This window comes from Brachyhypopomus gauderio, chromosome 8, assembly GCF_052324685.1.
Source record: "Brachyhypopomus gauderio isolate BG-103 chromosome 8, BGAUD_0.2, whole genome shotgun sequence".
Taxonomy (NCBI): Eukaryota; Metazoa; Chordata; class Actinopteri; order Gymnotiformes; family Hypopomidae; genus Brachyhypopomus; species Brachyhypopomus gauderio.
This window is the reverse complement of record NC_135218.1, coordinates 27023196-27044260: the sequence shown is the minus strand read 5'-3', so window position 1 is coordinate 27044260 and position 21065 is coordinate 27023196. Positions and strand designations below refer to the sequence as shown.

Genomic DNA, 21065 nt, shown 5'->3' with positions numbered 1-21065 from the left:
CTCGAATAAGTAAAGAAAAAACATAACAGAGAGAGGTGGCGAGACGATAAGCGATCAGCAATCACAGAGAAAGCAGAGACTGGCAGAGAACGTACGGTTACACCGGTTTAGTCTGGGACTGAGTCTGGTGCCCCTAGCGATGGCTGGGGGAACTGCATCCGCGCCAGCCCTGACAGCTCGCAAAATGAAGCTCAAGAATTTTGGTAACAACAAAAACCATTTTATTTTACCAAAGCACTTTATATTTGTTAATTAAATGTGAAAGACACTTAATTTTCTGTATTTGTCATTCTGTCTTGCAAAGTAGACTGTAGTAGATACAGATTTTATAGACTGAAGCAGACATTTTTATAAATCAAATCGTTTTTTGAATCGAAAATCTATTTTGAATCGAATCGTGGCCCCCAAAATTGGAATCTAATCGAATTGTGAGATAGTAAACGATTCCCACCCCTACTGGATATGCGCTACCAAATGCCCTCACGCACATATTTTAGCCAAGTTGCTATACCTGCAGGGTTGGCAACTCTCACGCATTGAGCGTCTTAGACTAAAAAGTTACTAGTTCGCTCTGGCGCCAACCACAGGCGATCGATCGATCACGATATAATAATACTTAAATTTAGTCCATTTTACACCCCCCCCCCCGCAACCCTGTATCTGAGCTGTATAAAAAAATGCCGGAAAAGAGTTTCCTGAAAACAGTGAAAAAAAAAAAAAAAAAAAAAAAAAAAAAAAAATCGCTATTTTTAATCGCAATCGCAATTTATAGATAAAAAATTGCAATTAGATTATTTTCCAAAATCGTTCAGCCCTAGTCGGTACTGGGGAGAGTGCGTTCAGCTCTGTTGGTGTTCCAGAAGAAGCCTCTTCAAGTCCCTCTAATCTATGCATTCTGCTCTCACACAATCGCACCCACAGAGCACCGCAGGCCCACTTCTGAACACTAACTCAGACCAGAACCCAGAACCCGGGCTTGTGAGCCGACCGCCCAGCAACTGAGCCACTGGTTCCCTCCCTACTTGTTGACATTGGCCAGAAGATCCAGCTTGCCTCTCAGCCTCTGTCCAGCGCAGCGGTCCGTTAGCCCCAACGTCCCTTATCCCAATGCCTGTTGGCCTTAAGTCCGTTAGCCCAACGCCCGTTAGCACAATGTCCATTAGTCCTGCGTTCATAAGCCCTATGTCCATTAGCCCAGTGTCTGTTAGCCCTACATCCGTTAGCCCTACGCCCCTTAGCCCAACGCCCGTTAGCTCAACATCTCTTAGCACAGTGTCCCTTAGCGCCGTTGGCCAGAAGATCAGCTGGGACCTGGATCTCGAGAAATACACAGATCATAATAAATCACAGTCCATTAAACCACATGGCCCAGGGCATTGTGGGACTCAAATAGCTCAGTAATATGAAGCAGCGGCTTCAGTACACAACAGACCTCAGCATCTGAGCACTGAAAGAGAGAGAGAGAAAAGGTGTGAGAACGAGATGGAGCAAGAATGAGGGAGAGAGTGAAAGAAAAAGAGTGAGACATAGATCGAGGGGGAGAGAGTAAGAGAGTTTGACGGATGAAGTGCAGGGCCCTCACAGGGCGTTCAGATGACCAGCTGTGACGCTAAACATATAACACATTCAGATATCCTGATATGATAAGTCATATAACATGTCAAGATAATCTGTCCATACAACATGCACATATAATATATATGTGCAGATGTCTATTTCCTCTATTTAAGAGAGCTACAGTCATGGAGTTGTGCGTGAGAGGGTCTTTTCACCATGCTAACTATAACTGCATTATTTATTCATATGCCCTCTGTCTCTTTCTGATAGCCTACATTTGAACTTGAAATAGCAGTGTGAATTGTTTACTTTGAACACACTGGCAGTTGTCACGACGCTGTCAATAGCCACTGGCACCCAGCAGCAGTGGATCACGTGGACGTAATAGTCATTCGTCTTGGTCCTGATGGTCCCTGCATCCCCCAGGTGGTGTGTTAGCTCTCAGTAGCCACACCACCTGGGGGTTATTGTGTTTTTACCGTATTGAAGCCCCGTCCTGTTCTGTATGGGTCGCACTTGCTTGTGTTCTTGTAGTTCTTGAACATTTATAGTATGTTCGGTTTCCTTTTTGTTCATTTTCATGCAACACTTTAGTTGGCACGTGTGACAACAGTATTGAACAGTCAGATGCCACACTTCACGTGCGATAGCAAAGTGCGTGTGAAACGCTCGGCAAGAACTGGCCATGTAACGTGGCTTGAGTCCCGCACAGAACACTGAACACTGAACCAGAACGCTGAACACAGAACACAACACCATTCAAGTGATCTGGGAAGTTACAATGCAAGTCGCCCTTTGGGAGCAGACCTTTCTCCTCAACACAGAAAATATTTGTGTTTGATTTGTGTGGGATTCTGAGAAAGAAGGCATCGTTTAATGGAGTTCTTATCACTGTGGAAGAACTTATGAAAGAGGCACCACCTCACAGCTGTCTGTGTATGGATGCTTGGGGCAGGAGGCGTGAGACAAGCATGAGACAAGCGTGAAACGACCATGAGACGAGTCTGAGCTCATTGGCCTGCTGGCAGAGCACAAGCTTTTAGAGGTGTGTTGCAGACCTTGAGGAAGCCAAACACAAAGCTCTTATCTTACTCATCTCTGCAAACCTGAGGTAGACGTTGACGTCAGAGCGTGCTGAGGCAGGAGAGATAAGCTGTGTGATTCCTGACACAGTGCTGACGCACAGACATTGCGGTCCAGATGTTGGAGTGAAACGTCAAACGTCTGTGTGCATGATCCTTGTGAAGATGATTTTTTTTAAGCTGTTGTTGAGTTTTGGGAACTCCCAGCATGCATCTACTTCCTTTGGCCACTAAAAACTTCCTCTAGATCTTCAGAGCTGAACTATTCACAATTAAATTAAATTGTTAAACAATTAAAGATGTATCATAGTAGTATTATAGTAGTAGGACAATATATATTACTATGACAATATATCAGTGTAGGACAATATAAGTGCTGAATGATATCCGTTCACAGCAATACAAGTGACATCAGAGAGGAACGATATGTCAGAGATGGACGATATATCAGAGATGGACGATATATCAGTGTTGGACTATAACAGCACAACAGTAGTGTTCTAGAACCACAAGTCCTGGTCACCTGTCCCACTGCAGCCTGAACGAACAGCTTCCCTGAGCTTTGACTTCAAAACATGTCACAGTTGTGTGCCAAAAGGAGGTTGCCATGGTTACATTGCTGTTTGAGAACAAACGCTCAGCTTCAGTGGTTGAGCGTGTCTAGAGGTCCGAAACTGGACTAAATATAGCAGTGGCAGTATGACGTACAGTTGTGTACTGGCGTCTCAGGACGAAGCCACATGTCTTTACCGCACGGCCCAGTGCCTCCCCATTATTGATTAGCGATAAGTATTGATAGTTCTCTTTGAGCTTCAAACAGGATAACAAGCGTCTTAGAGTAACTTCTAGAGGCCTGTTGATGCTGTGTGTGCGCTGGGGAGGAGGCATGTCCTGTGTGTGCGCGCTGGGGAGGAGGCATGTCCTGTGTGTGCGCGCTGGGGAGGAGGCATGTCCTGTGTGTGCGCGCTGGGGAGGAGGCATGTCCTGTGTGTGCGCGCTGGGGAGGAGGCATGTCCTGTGTGTGCGCGCTGGGGAGGAGACATGTCCTGTGTGTGCGCGCTGGGGAGGAGACATGTCCTGTGTGCGCGCTGGGGAGGAGACATGTCCTGTGTGCGCGCTGGGGAGGAGACATGTCCTGTGTGCGCGCTGGGGAGGAGACATGTCCTGTGTGCGCGCTGGGGAGGAGACATGTCCTGTGTGTGCGCGCTGGGGAGGAGACATGTCCTGTGTGTGCGCTGGGGAGGAGACATGTCCTGTGTGTGCGCTGGGGAGGAGACATGTCCTGTGTGTGCGCTGGGGAGGAGACATGTCCTGTCTGAAAAGTTGATTACCAAACAACAGTTTATAGACATATAAGAGATCTGTAGCCATATGGTGCTAAATCGCATGTTTATTACTGAACTTTGTATGTCTGTGTCAGTGCGTGCATATACGTTTGGAATTACAATTAGGCTGTATTTGACTATGAACACATATTTTCCAAATGGAGCTTCTTATTGCCTGGGAAAAATGCCTTTGAGCTGATTGGAAAGGTGAAATGTGTTTGTTCCTTTCCAGCCAGCTGTAGTCCAGACTGAAGAGTCCGGACCGAAGAGTCCGGACTGAAGAAACCAATCTGAAGAAAGTGCACACAGTTGTCTGGAGTTCAGGAGTGATCTGGTGGAGAAAAGGCTTGTGATTGGTGTATTAGAGGTGTATTATTTGATGGCTGAGGAGTATGTTTATAGTCAGCATGGAGTCCCCCTGTTCCACAGAACTACTTTGCCTTGTCAGACGTGCAGCGCAGTGAAGGTCGTCCGGGATGACGCGTACTGATGGATCTCAGCCGCGAGCTTGTGCAATTTCAAAAAGGCTGAAATGTTTCTGAAATATTCCTGATGCACTATGGTAAGAATGAAGAGGTAAACTACAAAACTGTGTGTGTTCATGGGTGCTGTTGTGGGATGGGGGCGGGGTTTGGGATGTGTGTGTGTGGGGGCGGGGTTTGGGATGTGTGTGTGTGGGGGCGGGGTTTGGGATGTGTGTGTGTGGGGGCGGGGTTTGGGATGTGTGTGTGTGTGGGGGCGGGGTTTGGGATGTGTGTGTGTGGGGGCGGGGTTTGGGATGTGTGTGTGGGGGCGGGGTTTGGGATTTGTGTGTGTGTGCAGGTGCATAAGTGTTACAGTATGTGTGTGTGGGGGGGGGCAGGATTTGTGTGTGTGCAGGTGCTTAAGTGTTGTGTGTGTGTTTGCATGTTGAGGATTATGTGTGTGAAAAATAGAGCAAGTGAGAGAGAGAGAGAGAGAGAGAGAGAGAGAGAGAGAGAGAGAGAGAGAATGAGAGATAGAGAGAGAGAGAGAGAGAGAGAATGAGAGATAGAGAACATGGGAGTTAAGGGAGGGAGGGAGTTAAATGAAGGAGGGAGTTAAGAGTGATTCCAGCAGGGGAGAGACAGAGGTGTAGTGGTGGAGACAGCGTGCTGATCAGTGCAGCCCTGCAACACAGGTGTGAGGAGAGAGAGACAGAGAGACTTAGACAGGCTGTTCCACAGACGACAGGGATTCCCCAGCAGTGCTGTCCGGATCTGATGGGTAGGAATCTCTCACACACACACACACACACACACACACACACACACACACACACACACACACACACACAGGATCTTTACTACTGATTCTAGCTACTGAACATCCACAGCTATTTCTTTGAACAGTATTCTAGGAACAAACATACTGCCTAAATGATTATGAGGTCTAGTTGAGCTCTTTACATTTAAAATTGAATGTGTTGAGAGTAGCAACAAGTCTTACTGGGATCTAATCTTAGGATCTAATCTTAGGATCTAATCTTACTGGGATCTAATCTTAGGATCTAATCTTACTAGGATATTTTAGGATGTATCAAACCCCTGAGAAAGTATAATCATTAGTGACATATGACTCTGCCAAGTTCACAGATAACAGATTCATTTAGCCTGTAAGAAATTATTAAAGGATCTATTGTTAAACTGTTAAATTTTTAACAAATGCTGAATTTTGTCAGATCTTTCTTAAGGTAAAGTCAGTGTTAGGGGCTGTGCTGGGGGTCAGTGTTAGGGGCTGTGCTGGGGGTCAGTGTTAGGGGCTGTGCTTTGTCATGGGATGTTCCACTGTTAGGGAAATAATGCAGTTTGATTTTTATTACACCAGCTATTTAAAGAAATGCATTTCGTAGGCACAGTGAGTATTGCTATGGTGTGTGTGTGTGTGTGTGTGAGAGAGAGAGTGTCCTGGATCTGGAAATCAATAATTAAATGCAGTACTGGCTTTCCTCTGAGATGTTGTGTTATGTGAGCAGCAGGAGTCTCATCCCAATAAGAACTGCAGTTATTCATAAAGACTAATGAATGGGCCTCTGGGTGGAGGTGTAGGAGTGTAATCAATGGGCCACTGGGTGGAGGTGTAGGAGTGTAATCAATGGGCCACAGGGTGGAGGTGTAGGAGTGTAATCAATGGGCCACAGGGTGGAGGTGTAGGAGTGTAATCAATGGGCCACAGGGTGGAGGTGTAGGAGTGTAGTCAATGGGCCACTGGGTGGAGGTGTAGGAGTGTAGTCAATGGGCCACAGGGTGGAGGTGTAGGAGTGTAATCAATGGGCCACAGGGTGGAGGTGTAGGAGTGTAGTCAATGGGCCACAGGGTGGAGGTGTAGGAGTGTAGTCAATGGGCCACTGGGTGGAGGTGTAGGAGTGTAATCAATGGGCCACAGGGTGGAGGTGTAGGAGTGTAATCAATGGGCCACTGGGTGGAGGTGTAGGAGTGTAGTCAATGGGCCACTGGGTGGAGGTGTAGGAGTGTAGTCAATGGGCCACTGGGTGGAGGTGTAGGAGTGTAATCAATGGGCCACAGGGTGGAGGTGTAGGAGTGTAATCAATGGGCCACAGGGTGGAGGTGTAGGAGTGTAATCAATGGGCCACTGGGTGGAGGTGTAGGAGTGTAGTCAATGGGCCACTGGGTGGAGGTGTAGGAGTGTAGTCAATGGGCCACTGGGTGGAGGTGTAGGAGTGTAATCAATGGGCCACTGGGTGGAGGTGTAGGAGTGTAATCAATGGGCCACTGGGTGGAGGTGTAAGAGTGTAGTCAATGGGCCACTGGGTGGAGGTGTAAGAGTGTAGTCAATGGGCCACTGGGTGGAGGTGTAGGAGTGTAGTCAATGGGCCACTGGGTGGAGGTGTAGGAGTGTAATCAATGGGCCACTGGGTGGAGGTGTAGGAGTGTAATCAATGGGCCACTGGGTGGAGGTGTAGGAGTGTATGTGCATTAACAGTTCTAACACTCCATCTGTCTTTAGTGAAACACCAACTGGGTAGATTGATAACCAGCAGTTATGTGGGCGCTGCAAAGATGTAGCACACAGAGGTGTAGTATCCAGAGGTGGAGCACACAGATCACATCTGCTGCTCTAGTGCCCACTCCTGTGGTTCTGGTACCCATACCCGCTACTCTAGTGCCCGCTCTCGTGGTTTTGGTACCCATACCCGCTGCTCTAGTGCCCGCTCTCGTGGTTCTGGTACCCATACCTGCTGCTCTAGTGCCCGCTCCTGTGGTTCTTAGACTTAATTCATGTCCACACAGAAACTCCTCAATAAGCCCCACAAGCTCGTTCTCCAGCAGAGCTGTTTGGGCTTGAAGAATACCACAAACATCTACAGCGACAGCTTCCAGAGTTACAGTATATGTGTGTTTGTGTGTTGTGGCTGCCTGTGTGTTTGTGTGTGCGTGTGTGAGTTATGAACAGGGAAGCAACAGTATGAGAGGTTGAGACACTGAAACTTACAGCCCAAGTGTTGTTACATTCAAGCTTCGGACTGAACTGTGGGTAAATACATCATGCATGTGTCTCTCCAGTTGTTTGTTAGTAAACAGATATTCCCCCCCCCCACCTTCATTTGCAGCTGATGTGGAGAAAGCTGCTGGTCTCAAAGTGCTTCCTGAATGCCCTGCTCATCTCTCAATGGCCTCTTTGTATCTTGTCTGGGCTTCATTGCTGATCTCTGCACAGACATTCAGGGCTGATCACTGCACAAGCCTGTAGGGCTGATTCCTGCATATCCTAGCAGGGCTGATCTCTGCACAAGCCTACGGGGCTGATCTCTGCACAAGCCTACGGGGCTGATCTCTGCACAAGCCTACGGGGCTGATCTCTGCACAAGCCTACGGGGCTGATCTCTGCACAAGCCTACGGGGCTGATCTCTGCACAAGCCTACGGGGCTGATCTCTGGACTGCTCCGCCTGCAGGACTAGCCCACTGCTTCCACTCAGATGACGGAGTGGCTTTAATTGACTGTTCTCTCCCTGAGTGGTCTCCGCCCTCCTGACCTGGTACTCATATCTCTCCCTCTCTCTCCCTCCCTCTCTCTCTCTCTCTCTCTCTCTCTCTCCCCCTCCCTCCCTCCCTCCCTCCAGTTGACCTGAGTTCAGCACTACCCCTGAGAGTCCCTCCAGCGTCCATCCCAATGGACCTGCGCGTGGACCAGTCACCGTCTCCCGGAGAGTGTGCGGGGGCGGGGCCAGGTGTGGGCGGGGCTGGGGAGGGCGGAGACCCTGCTGTGCATGAACAGCAGATGCAACAGGAGCTGATGGCGCTGAAACACAAGCAACAGGTCCAGCGTCAGCTTCTCATCGCTGAGTTCCAGCGGCAACACGAACAGCTGTCACGGCAACACGAGGCCCAGCTGCAGGAACACATCAAGGTATCGGCCTGTCTACACACCTCCTGAACACACAAGCGCCCGTGAACACACAAGCGCCCGTGAACACACAAGCGCCCGTGAACACACAAGCGCCCGTGAACACACAAGCGCCCGTGAACACACAAGCGCCCGTGAACACACAACCTCTCCTGCTACACAAACAGCCTTCAAAGTGAAGGAAAACACAGCTACATGAATCAAGTCTTGGTACAGGTCTGGCTACTGGTGGTCTCTTTCTGTAACGTACAGCGTGAACACTCCTGCGCTGTGTTGACTATCAACTGGGCAGGGGGAGGCGGAGTTATGCAGGGTTGGGGCGGGGCTGGGCGGGCGGAAGGCGGAGCTGGGCAGGTGGGAGGAGGGGCTGTCATTATCATAAGGTCATTATCAGGGCCACATAGTGAGGTAAGGCTAGTGAGGTGAGAGGTATGACTACCCTAGTCATAGAAGATGAAGAGAAAAGATGAATAGTCCTAGAGAAGAAAGAGCAGAGCAGAGAAAGAGCAGGCGGTTGTTGACAGACGTTATGTACTGTCTTCTGAACGGACATGTTTTACAGTGTGGTTGATTAATCGTTATAAAACAATAAGGAAAGCTGTGATTTCAGTATTAAAAAGTAGTCACGGCATGAAGGTGTCAAACTGAGGACCGAACGAACACACACACACACACACACACACACACACACACACACACACACACACACACACACACACCTCATCTGGAGTGGTTATGTATAGCCTGGAGCAGAGGCACGGCATCCTGCTGATGACTTGATGCTCCTCCCACTCCTCCCATGCCCCTCCCTTTGCCCCTCCCTTTGCCCCTCCCTCCCTCAGGCTCAGCAGGAGCTGCTGGAACACCAGAGGACCATGGAGAAGCAACGAGTGGAGCAGGAGCTGGAGAAACAGCAGCGTGAGCAGAAGCTCCAACTCCTGAAGAACAAGGAGAGAGGACAAGAGAGTGAGTGTCACCTCCACCTTCTCTCCACCTTCTCTCCACCTTCTCTCCACCACACCGCATGGGCAGTGTGACATGGACACAGGATCACATTGAGATTTTATTGCACTTAAAATGTTATGTTGATGATGTGTTCAACCAGTGGTAAACACTTGATGGAGCGTGGTTAAGTATTGGTCTCGGATGTTTGTTAGATCACATGACAGATGTGGTCATGTGACTGTCCTTGAAACCCCCATAGAGTCTTATGATGATTTGAGATAGAGGTTCATCATCACAACTGTGGGGTTGTTAACATGTTGATTTGCCTGTGCAGCTGTATGTGGTATCAGTACCAGTGAGGAACCGTCAGGGCCCTCTACGCCCTCTCAGACGGCCTAAAATATTCTTAAAATATAAATACAATTTATCCAATTTTTTTTATCTACTTACAATTTGACAATCGACATCTAAACAATTACAAAAATATAAGCAAATCAATTATTCACCCGTGTCTATTCAATCTGTGTTGGAAGGTGAGGGGTTAAGTGGAAGCCTGTGACTGTTTGAACCAGTTTCAAATGACAGTAAAATTGACCAATCATATCTTCCCTCTTAGTGGGCGGGCTTAAATGTATGATAATTTCCGCCCGCTGTGGCGACGCTAGCTGTCGTTAGCGTACCACTGCTTCATTCGATTCATTCCTTTGATGTCCTCGTGCGCGTTGTTTACATATTCCGCTCACGAGGAACACGGAGCTGTGAACCTTATTTTGTTGGAACCTTATTTTGCTTAAGACGTTATCTAGTACAGATATTATTGGTTATAGCGTTTCTAAAGCTGTACTGTCGTCACAGTTTTTTAACTTTATTAATTGCAGTTAATTAGGAAAGGAAACAATTTTTTTTTGTGGGTTGCGGGCCCAGGTTTAATGGTCACGGTCCGCTACTGATCAGTACTGAAACCAATTCTGTAGTAATACATAAACACACAAGATAAAGTTCTGTCCTAGTGGGTTCTGCGTTGTCTGTAGACTTTTCAGCAACTGGGTTGTAAAGTTCACATTTAATAAACAGACTACAGTACTAGTCCATGATGTAGTGCGAGTGTTTAGTTCACATACAACAGTACTAGTCCATGATGTAGTGCGAGTGTTTAGTTCACATACAACAGTACTAGTCCATGATGTAGTGCGAGTGTTTAGTTCACATACAACAGTACTAGTCCATGATGTAGTGCGAGTGTTTAGTTCACATACAACAGTACTAGTCCATGATGTAGTGCGAGTGTTTAGTTCACATACAACAGTACTAGTCCATGATGTAGTGCGAGTGTTTAGTTCACATACAACAGTACTAGTCCATGATGTAGTGCGAGTGTTTAGTTCACATACAACAGTACTAGTCCATGATGTAGTGTGAGTGTTATCGGGTTTCAGATCCAGGCCCGAGTCTCCCTCCCTTTGTGGTTTCGAATCTCCTTCGCTCTGACACACAGGGAGGTGTAAGTGACTTTATGAGCAATGAGGCAATCATAAATAACTGAGCGGACCTACTTTAGTTATATATAGAGAGCGTGTAACATTTACATAACTTGAGCTCATTATAAACTTTTCCTTTCAGTCCCGTGTGCATGTATTTTTATAAATGACACACCCCTAAATACATACAGATGTAAACACACACACACACACAAACATACACCTAGAGTAAGAGCCAAGTAACCCCTTTAACAGAAGCAACAGTGCCAAACTGGTTGACACCTGTGACCGGACCTCTTCTCTGTAGTCAGACGTGGGGTGTTAGACTCATGATTCATATGTGGTTTAAACAATACATATACAGTATACATTAGCAGTATGTGCATGAACTTCCCTGTGTCCTACTCCATCCTGTGAACCAGTTCAGCCAGTATAACCAGTATGCACTGGTGACACTACACTGGTTGTCCTTCTTAGGGCCACCTTTTCACTTCCTGTTTGACAAAAAAAGCTTTCTGATAGAGGATGTTCTAACGGGCGTGGTCTGACGGGCGTGCTTTTATGGAGCATGTTCTGCTGGAACGTGTTATGGGTGTGTTGTAATGGATCATGTTCTGACGGGCGTGGTCTGACAGGCGTGTGCGATGCTGTGCACAGGTGCGGTAGCCAGCACTGAGGTGAAAATGAGGCTGCAGGAGTTTGTGCTGAATAAGAAGAAAGCGCTCGCTCAGCGCAGCCTGAACCACTGCCTGAGTAACAACCCACGCTACTGGTACAGGTGAGAGAACCCATACACACCTGATACACACCCACGCTACTGGTACAGGTGAGAGAACCCATACACACCTGATACACACCCACGCTACTGGTACAGGTGAGAGAACCCATACACACCTGATACACACCCACGCTACTGGTACAGGTGAGAGAACCCATACACACCTGATACACACCCACGCTACTGGTACAGGTGAGAGAACCCATACCAGGGTACCTGCACATTTTTAAATCTCAAATTCAATGACTTTTAAGACCTTTTTATTACCTCTCAAGAAAAAATAATACCAGGGTGGCCAACTTTTCAAGATCTCTTGGAGTGAGATTTGAACCTGGAGAAGGTGGCGGGTGTAAATTGTTGACGGGGGGGGGGGGGGGGGGGGGGGGGGGTGGCGACCGCAAGTTGCTGACGGGGGGGGTGCACAACCTCGCGAAGCAACAGCACGCGGGGACCTCGCGCAGGGGCGGAGCCACCGCGATTACGTCATTGTCGGCACGCGAAACCTCGCGACGCGTCATGTATAAACAAAGCTTGAGGGGTTACGGCACATGCAGCGCCGTGCGCAGTGCCCTAGTGCCTGTACATTTAAATTGAATGGTCCAATGAAGGTAATTTAAAAATCAGGACATTTCCTCACAGGACGTGAAATACGTCCCGGGAAATACAGACGTTTGGTCGCACTACACAGTACACAAATCATTTTTGGCACTTACAGTTAAACTGCAGTTAACAGCAAATGACTCGATATGCATATTACTATTACGAGTGCTATCATATCGCTTGTGTTTTTCAGATTTCATATGAGAATCCAGCGCTTTACAGCCCATTGTACCAAGTTTAAATGTTTTTCGGCAAGTTCACATCGCGCCTCATACGAATCACTGGAAGGTTTCAGCTAGCCACAATATGTTTTCATCCTCCAGCCACTTCACTGAATGGACATTTACCCATGTCTGTATCCTTGTATTGTTGTTCCCGCCGCACCCCTCAAATAAGAAAAGCAGCTTGCTAGGCAGCTAAAGCATCGTCTGCTGTTTCCACCTGTTAGGTAACGTACTACTGCCATTAGGCGGAGTATTTGGCCGTTGTGGAAATGATCATTATTGTGAGATATACATCGGTAAAATAAAACAGAAAAACTGAGCAACACACTTTTTAATGCCTCCCCTCCTAAAATTCCAGACATTTTAAGACATTTTTAGACCTTGAATATGTAAAACTAAATTTAAGACATTTTAAGACTTTAAGGACCCGCGGGTACCCTGCATACACACCTGATACACACCTGATACACACCCACACTACTGGTACAGGTGAGAGAACCCATACACACCTGATACACACCCGATAAACACCTGATACACACCCACACTACTGGTACAGGTGAGAGAACCCATACACACCTGATACACACCCGATAAACACCTGATACACACCCACACTACTGGTACAGGTGAGAGAACCCATACACACCTGATACACACCCACGCTACTGGTACAGGTGAGAGAACCCATACACACCTGATACACACCTGATACACACCTGATACACACCCACACTACTGGTACAGGTGAGAGAACCCATACACACCGGATACACACCTGAAACACACCCACACTACTGGTACAGGTGAGAGAACCCATACACACCTGATACACACCCATACTACTGGTACAGTTAAGAACCCATACACACCCGATACACACCTGATACACACCTGATACACACCCACACTACTGGTACAGGTGAGAGAACCCATACACACCCGATAAACACCTGATACACACCTGATACACACTCATGAACCCATACTTACCTGGCTACTGGAGTTTTTAGTTCCTGTAGTACATTTTAGAAATGTCATAAAATGTCCTTGGTTTTATCTGTAAAATTTCTAATGTAAAAAAACTTTCGGTTTAGGGAAAAGTCGTGGTCAGTAAAACGTAGCTAGCTATCAAAAGTAACTACAGTAGCTTTGACTAGCTAGTCACATCGTACAATAGTGTCCTTTTTTATGTGGACAAGTTACACTTTTTGGTACCTTTGATGCAGTGAAGGCCCGAGTCTTTAGGGGCCCATGGCCCGAGTCTTTAGGGGCCCAAGTGGATATGTAATTCAATGCCAGCCAGCTCTGACCTCATCACACGTATCACTCTGCTGTAGTAGTTTAGTTGGTTGGCTTTTACATCCAAAACATTCATTTGCTTGTATGAAATGTACAATAATTTGTCAGTTGTGATTTTCACCCCAATTGAAATTTGTTCTCCACATTTTGAAATGTGCCATATTTGTCAATTGTGATTTTTCACCGCAATCAAAATTTTGCCCTCCGGTCACAAGACCAGTTCCCTACCCCAGGACCATGACTGCCCCTATTTTCCCATCTGCACAGCTATCATACACACACAGTGATTACTAGGGGGCTGTGGTACACACATGCCCAGAACGGTGGGCAGACTTAGCCTGGCGCACAGTTGGGGTAAGGTGTCTTGCTCAAGTGCACCTCAGTCATGGCCTTAGGCCTGGGAATCAAACCAACAACCCTCTGGTCACAAAACTGGTTCCATAACCACCAGACCCATGACTTTTCAATGTTGTTGATGTAATTAATTTACAGATAGATATTTTCTCTCATGCTTAAACCTTAATGAAATAAGCCCTGGAGTCCTAAAACTACCTATTTCACAGGTCTAGGGTTAAGGTTAATCCTATCCCTGTCCATACTGTCTACACTCCAAACACATACTCATACTTATTAAAGACAGCATTTTTGTCCAAGACCATTTTTTAGGTCTTGAAATCTGAAGCTCTGCTCCAAAATGTAGTTGTCAGAGCCAGGCAGCCTCACAACACCCTACGGAAGAAGTTCAGATCTGCCGTCTTCTTCACACCTCTCAGCTGCGCTAGTTGAACCAAAAACAAGAACATTTGGGTCAAGTGGTTCTTTGAAGTGGAGAAAAGCTCCTTTGCCATTTTGAAAGCGGAAATACACACTATCCTGACACACAAGTGCTGGGTGAACACAACTAAGGATGCGATGTACATATCGAAGCACAGCACTGATGAAAAACGTTGCCAGACGTGTGTGTTGCTTCCTGTCACCTGCCTTTTGAGGTGAGTGTGGTTCTCGTGCTGAGCCACACCAAGATCTTGCACCCTGAAATGCAAACACTCGTTAACAGTTTATTACATGCTGTTGAGAGACTGTTATTTTCTATAACTCAACCTTGAGTGCTTTTTGGACAGTTGCTACCATCAGTGATCACTTTAGGGTTGCCAGATTGTGGACACCTGGGGCTTTGTGGCTTGCCAACATGAGCTTAGAGGCAGCTTACGGGCCCACACAGGCTGGGTTGCCAGGTCCTTCTGAACAGGGAGTTATGAAACCTGAGGCGACGGGGTGTCGAGGCGCTGTGAGCGTGTGGCTTGTGGTGGATGAGGCGAGCCTCGGTGGGGAGGTTCTCTGTGATTACGAGAGCCCACTCACGCCTGAGAGGCGGATGGATACGTGGCGTGAGGATAGATCGGCGGAGCAGACTCCGTTGCATCCCAGCCGTCGGCATGGGAACCGTGGAGCCACGTTGCATGCGAAGTGTCACTGACCAGCGATAGTTTATACCAAAAGTTTCACCAAAGCATTCTCGAAATCCGCTTCATCTGTGCTTTTGTCGCAGAAATGATGAAACGGAAGCCATCTTACTGAAAAAATTACATTTTTTGTAATGTAATTACATTCAAATTCAAAGAGCATGTTTACGATTATCTTTCAATAAGGATAATAATAAGTTATGACCTTGTCTAAGATAAGAAACGTTACAGGTAGAGGAAGTAGGAAGAAACGGAAAACCATAAGGATTGGGATATATAAGTATGTGTGAGGTTTATTTACATGGAAGGAGGAAACTGAAAAAATAAAAATAAAATGAGATACCACATACGCAGCCCTCTGACTAGTCCAGTGAGATGTTGAATGAAAAGAAACACAAATAACTCTTAACTCAAGTAAAACGGGAGACATGAGGGAAATAACCCAAACATAAATAACCCAAACATAAATAACCCAAACATAAATAACCCAAACATAAATAACCCAAACATAAATAACCCAAACATCGTTTCCCCCACTGACATGGAACATAAAAGGAAACATACACAATACATTATTAACCGAAGTCCGAATAGAAACAAACGGAAACAGTATTTGCATTCTGTCTTTATCTGCCACCTTGTGTCTATATGTCTGAACACAGGAAAACCCAACACAGTTCTCTGGACCAGAGTTCTCCTCCTCTGACTGGTGTGCCTGCCTATAACCATCCAGCCGTCAGCATCTATGATTCGAAGGATGACTTCCCCCTACGCAAGACAGGTGCTACACCCTGGCTACATCCACACCTTCTAGCACAAAGGCTCACCCAATACTGCTACATACGCCGGTGTAACGGTGCCGCTACATACGCCGGTGTAAAGGCTAAAACATACTTGCTGTTAACTACGCGTACGCGTACGCATCATGGCTGCTTCGCGTATCCTGCGTCGGTTTGGCGCGTAGGTCTTGCACGTCCTCCAAAAGTTAACGCGACGCGTACGCGAGGTGCAATACACACAAAACCGCTAGGGGCAGTGTAGCCGCTAACCAGCATCAAAATGCACACAACGATATCCAACGACACAAACTCGCCATTCTCACCACGTCTTTGATTTAACGGCCTTACAAACCACCTACGAAGGGATCGCTGTCGTCGTTTTTTCTGCCGTGACCGTAAAATTACCCAAAGGCTAATGTCCTCGGGTGTTGCCATGTTTGCATCGTTAAAATACCGAAGCCCTTTCTACGTTCTGCCCTCTAGTGGACGCCTCCAGTTTCACGCGTTGCACATAGGCTAGTATGTTCTCAGTAACGTTCACAACGCAGCCGGTTGTGTACGCGAACGCATGGGCAAACAGCAAGTATGTTTCCACCTTTACGGTGCCGCTACATACGCCGGTGTAACGGTGCCGCTACATACGCCCGTGTGTAACGGTGCCGCTACATACGCCGGTGTAACGGTGCCGCTACATACGCCGGTGTAACGGTGCCGCTACATACGCCGGTGTAACGGTGCCGCTACATACGCCGGTGTAACGGTGCCGCTACATACGCCGGTGTAACGGTGCCGCTACATACGCCGGTGTAAAGGTGGAAACATACTTGCTGTTTGCCCATGCGTTCGCGTACCGGCTGCGTTGTGAACGTTACTGAGAACATACTAGCCTATGTGCAACGCGTGAAACTGGAGGCGTCCACTAGAGGGCAGAACGTAGAAAGGGCTTCGGTATTTTAACGATGCAAACATGGCAACACTCGAGGAGATTAGCCTTTGGGTAATTTTACGGTCACGGCAGAAAAAACGACCACAGCGATCCCTTCGTAGGTGGTATGTAAGGCCGTTAAATCAAAGACGTTGTGAGATTGCCGAGTTTGTGTCGTTGGATATCGTTGTGTCCATCTTGATGCTGGTTAGCGGCTACACTGCCCCTAGCGGTTTTGTGTATATTGCACCTCGCGTACGCGTCGCGTTAACTTTTGGAGGACGTGCAAGACCTACGCGCCAAACCGACACAGGATACGCGAAGCAGCCATGATGCGTACGCAAACGCGTAGTTAACAGCAAGTATGTTTCCAGCTTAACGGTGCCGCTACATACGCCAGTGTAACGATACTGCTACATACGCCAGTGTAACCAGTGATGGCTTAGTTACCTTGAAAAAGTAATCCGATTACTGATTACTCCTTTTAACACTATGCTGCATTTTCACTAACCCGGTGGCCATTTTTAACATTTCTTACATAGTTCACTTTAAAACTAGATATCTCAAGTTGTACATATAGGAAAATTATCATTCATGGCTCAAACTGAAGTAGACAGTTGGAGGAACATATTGATACACTTCAAAATCATATTCACATAATTTGGTTTATTTTAGAGCCTCTATTACAGATGCCAATATGCCAGGAATGTCAAAAATGCTGACTTGAACTTGAACATGACTGAAATGTATATTCACATAGTTATTCAAATCTGTTATCAGAAATAACAATACATTTCGCTAGGGTCTTTTCTAACAACACAGAAAAAATGGAGCAAATCCATGCAAGCATTGCAAAGTTATTCCACTTTGTCCAAGGTATGTCCAGTTCAACATTCCAATGTCCAAGTATGCTAAGTATGAGACACACCCGGTACACACCCATAGCCAACCAAGCTAACATGCTAACAAATTCCATACATGAAACCGATGAGCTATTTCAAACAACAACGTTGCACATATTACAGAAAGACCAGAAAATTCCAATGAATAAATTCCATGTCCAATTATGAACGTTAAATGATATGATATTTATGTCCAATATAGTCCGACAGGCTATGCCAAGCTACCGTAGCCAACTCCGGTAGCATCCGACACGATACAGAGTACTCCAGCACTCAAAAGCTCCAATACTGTTTATAATCTAATGTTTAGTATTAGAATATATATTTTGTACAAAATCGCTTATGAAAAATGATCCATTTTTACTCACGAGTACGTAGAATCGCGTCGTAGCGGGTGTTCATTCCCACTTCCGGGTTGGCGAAAATTCCGAAAATTGCTCATATATTCGATCAAAAGTAATCCTGTTATTTTCTGTGATGTTCAAAAGAATCCACAATCAGGATAAAAACGAACAAAATAATCCACGGCTGCTTCGGCACACGCCGAACAGTGTGTTCTGGTGGAGCTTAGCTTAGGTTATCAAAGGTTAGCTTATGTTGCTATGCTAGCGGACCCACATTGGACATGAACCGCGAATTTGCGAAGCGTCGTTTAAAATAAATCATCCACCAATCATGGCAAATGAGGGCTGGTTAGCTTCAGAAGGAAGTAAACTATTGGTTAGAACAGCTTTCAATCACTTCTAAGGCGCCAGATTGTCTCAGTAGGCTGATTGGTGAGCCCACCCCCCTCCCCTTCGCACCTCGCCGGTGAGAGGTTGTAAAACCTGTCACTCAAAGTCACTACCCCCCCCCCCCCTTCAGACCAATAAAAACCACTCAAATCAAAGTAGAACCGCTGCAGCTTTGTAATAAGAGAACAAATCAGCTTTCAAAACGCTTCGGTGACGCTTAGGGGGCAGATTTGTCGGAGCGTCTCATCCAGGAAGTGGATTACGCAAAATTTTGCAGTGAGGTGAGCCAGCTTTTTAAGGTATTTATCCACAACGGATATACGATGTTAAGGTCTTAAATTAAAGCCATATTAGTAAACGATTTTTAGGTGACAAAACATTAAGACATCTCACATCATAAATATGTTTTTTAAACGGATATGTCGGGTGCACTTTTGTCACCAACTTCAAAGCCGGATATCTCGCGATCGGCTGCACGTAGACGTCTGAAACTCGGTAGGCATGTAGATGGGATAGGAAATTTTGAATTTATCGCTTTTGTTCGGAGATTCATTAATGTTTAATATGTTTTATAAGGCCCTAAAATAGCTGGGCCCGCCGGCGGGCCCACTAGGGGGCGCTTTAAAAGTAACTTAGTTACATTACATATTACTTGATTTTAAAAGTAACTACGTTAGAGTTACTTTAGTAGTTACATTCAGCAGCAAAATGAGTTTTTCCAAGCAAACTATTCAGTCAGACAGCTATTTGTTGTGAAACGAAATACCATTACAATTTCAAGCATTTTAAATAAGCTTAGCCAAAACTTCAGCACTTTTCAAACCTGGAACACAATGCAACATTAAAATTCGATTAGTGCCCTTTGTCTTGCTAATGACATGGTACGCGTTTGAAGCGCCAACCCCTGCTCTCCTTTCCAAGGAAAACCAGCTTGGCCAGCTCATCTGTATAGCACTTTTGACACAGCTTCAAGAAGCAGTTCAAAAGTTACAACCCGTGAATTTATGCTACTTACTTTATAGCGTGATGGTAATTACTAACCCTAATCCTATGCTGAATAAGAATCCTTTGCTTTGAATCGCACTTAGCACAAAACATTCTAACTGAAATTAATCTTCACGCTAAATAATAAACAATGTATTTGTAGTTGGCATATGTGTTGTGCGATTTTCACTAGTCATTCACTTAATGTGACTTCAACTATATATACATAATTAATCTTGTATGTGTATACCGTATATATAGACGGTCTCTGGTGTATACACACACACACACATATAGACGTATACACGGTCTATGCTTCAAGTACATTTCGTTCAATTTGCTAAACTACGAACTAGCTAGCACAATTGGCTAACCTGAGAGGATTTAAAGTTAACATCTGGCTAGCTAGTCAAATATCTAACTGAACTACTTACCGAAAGAGCTGCAAAGAACTTGACCCTAATGGTCTGTTACAATTTACTGCAGAACAAGACATTGAGGTGTGATATAAAGACACTTTTGACGTTTTACAAAATAAACAAAGGTAAAAGGTTTTAATACTGCTGTCGAGAGTTTTGATAGAGTTTTGCTGTTGAGCGCGTTCACGTTTGAGCGTCTGTGTCACGCTACGGTCCCCGAACCCTTCCTTTGGGGCGTGTGTTAACGTTGTCTGCGTCTATTCGTCTGCGTCAGTGTCTCTCTGTGGGTGCGGGTGCGTCTTGTCATTATCCGTCTCACCTGTGGCTCGTCTCGTCGTCACGTGGGGTTGATGTGGTCTGTCTATTTAATGTGCGTTCGCGCAGTGTCTTGTGCTCGTCGTTGTCTAAGTCTACACGTTTCAGTGTGAGTGGTCTATGTTTTACGTGCGCTGTCTTGCGCAATAGTGGTAGAAATATACGTGACGTCTGCTAAAGCAAGGATCTGTGTCTCGTCCTTCGCCTCGCACCCATCGTCACAGAACAACGAGCCGTCTGAGACACCCAAGTATGCCAGGCTACGTGACCCGACCAAAGAAGGGCAAGAAGCCCAGCAAGCGATGTCACGCCTCTTCCCCTGGCCAGCACCGCAAGACCACAGCGACCCCTGAGATGATGCAGCAGGACCCTGTCTGTGCGCTCATGCTGCGTCAGGCTCAGGCATCCTCCACCGCGGAGATGGCGGTGTATTTCCGTGAGACCGCGGAACGAATGTGGCGAGAGCGACACCCCTCGCCTTCCCGGGACCTCTCACCTCTAGGGGTAGGTGCCGTGGAGATATGCGCCACCGAGAAAACCCCGGAAGGCGAGTTCTCAGAAGAGGGCTCGGAAGGCGAGGATGAGGAAGAGGAAGGCGAAGAGGAAGACCAGGCTCCCTCGGTTTGTTCCGCCCCCGCCATATACTACGGTGAGGGTGAAGAGGGAGAAGACGCCTACCCTCCGTCGATATGCGACGCCTCCACTGTGAACTGTGGTGAGGAAGAGGAGGTGGATTACCCTCCGTCGGTTTGCGACGCCTTCACCGTTAACTACGGTGGTGAGGAGGAGGAGTACGAAGACGATTACCCTCCGTCGGAGTACTCCGCATCGGCTGTAGGCTACGGTGAGGAGGAGGGGGAGTACGAAG

General features: G+C 46.7%; 1 protein-coding gene across 2 annotated transcripts in view; it reads left to right on the top strand.

The window, feature by feature from the left end:
- Positions 1-21065, top strand: part of LOC143522197 (histone deacetylase 4-like) — a 76206-nt gene that overhangs the window by 22579 nt on the left and 32562 nt on the right. Inside the window, exons 1-5 of one of the 2 annotated variants that reach the window (XM_077015970.1) lie at positions 5055-5209; positions 8066-8352; positions 9192-9315; positions 11430-11550; positions 15802-15920. In XM_077015970.1, the coding sequence (XP_076872085.1) occupies positions 5206-5209; positions 8066-8352; positions 9192-9315; positions 11430-11550; positions 15802-15920 (655 nt within the window). In that variant the 5' untranslated portion in view covers positions 5055-5205. Of the gene's footprint in view, positions 1-5054; positions 5210-8065; positions 8353-9191; positions 9316-11429; positions 11551-15801; positions 15921-21065 lie in introns of those variants that run through there. The other variant, XM_077015969.1, reaches the window with a different exon arrangement.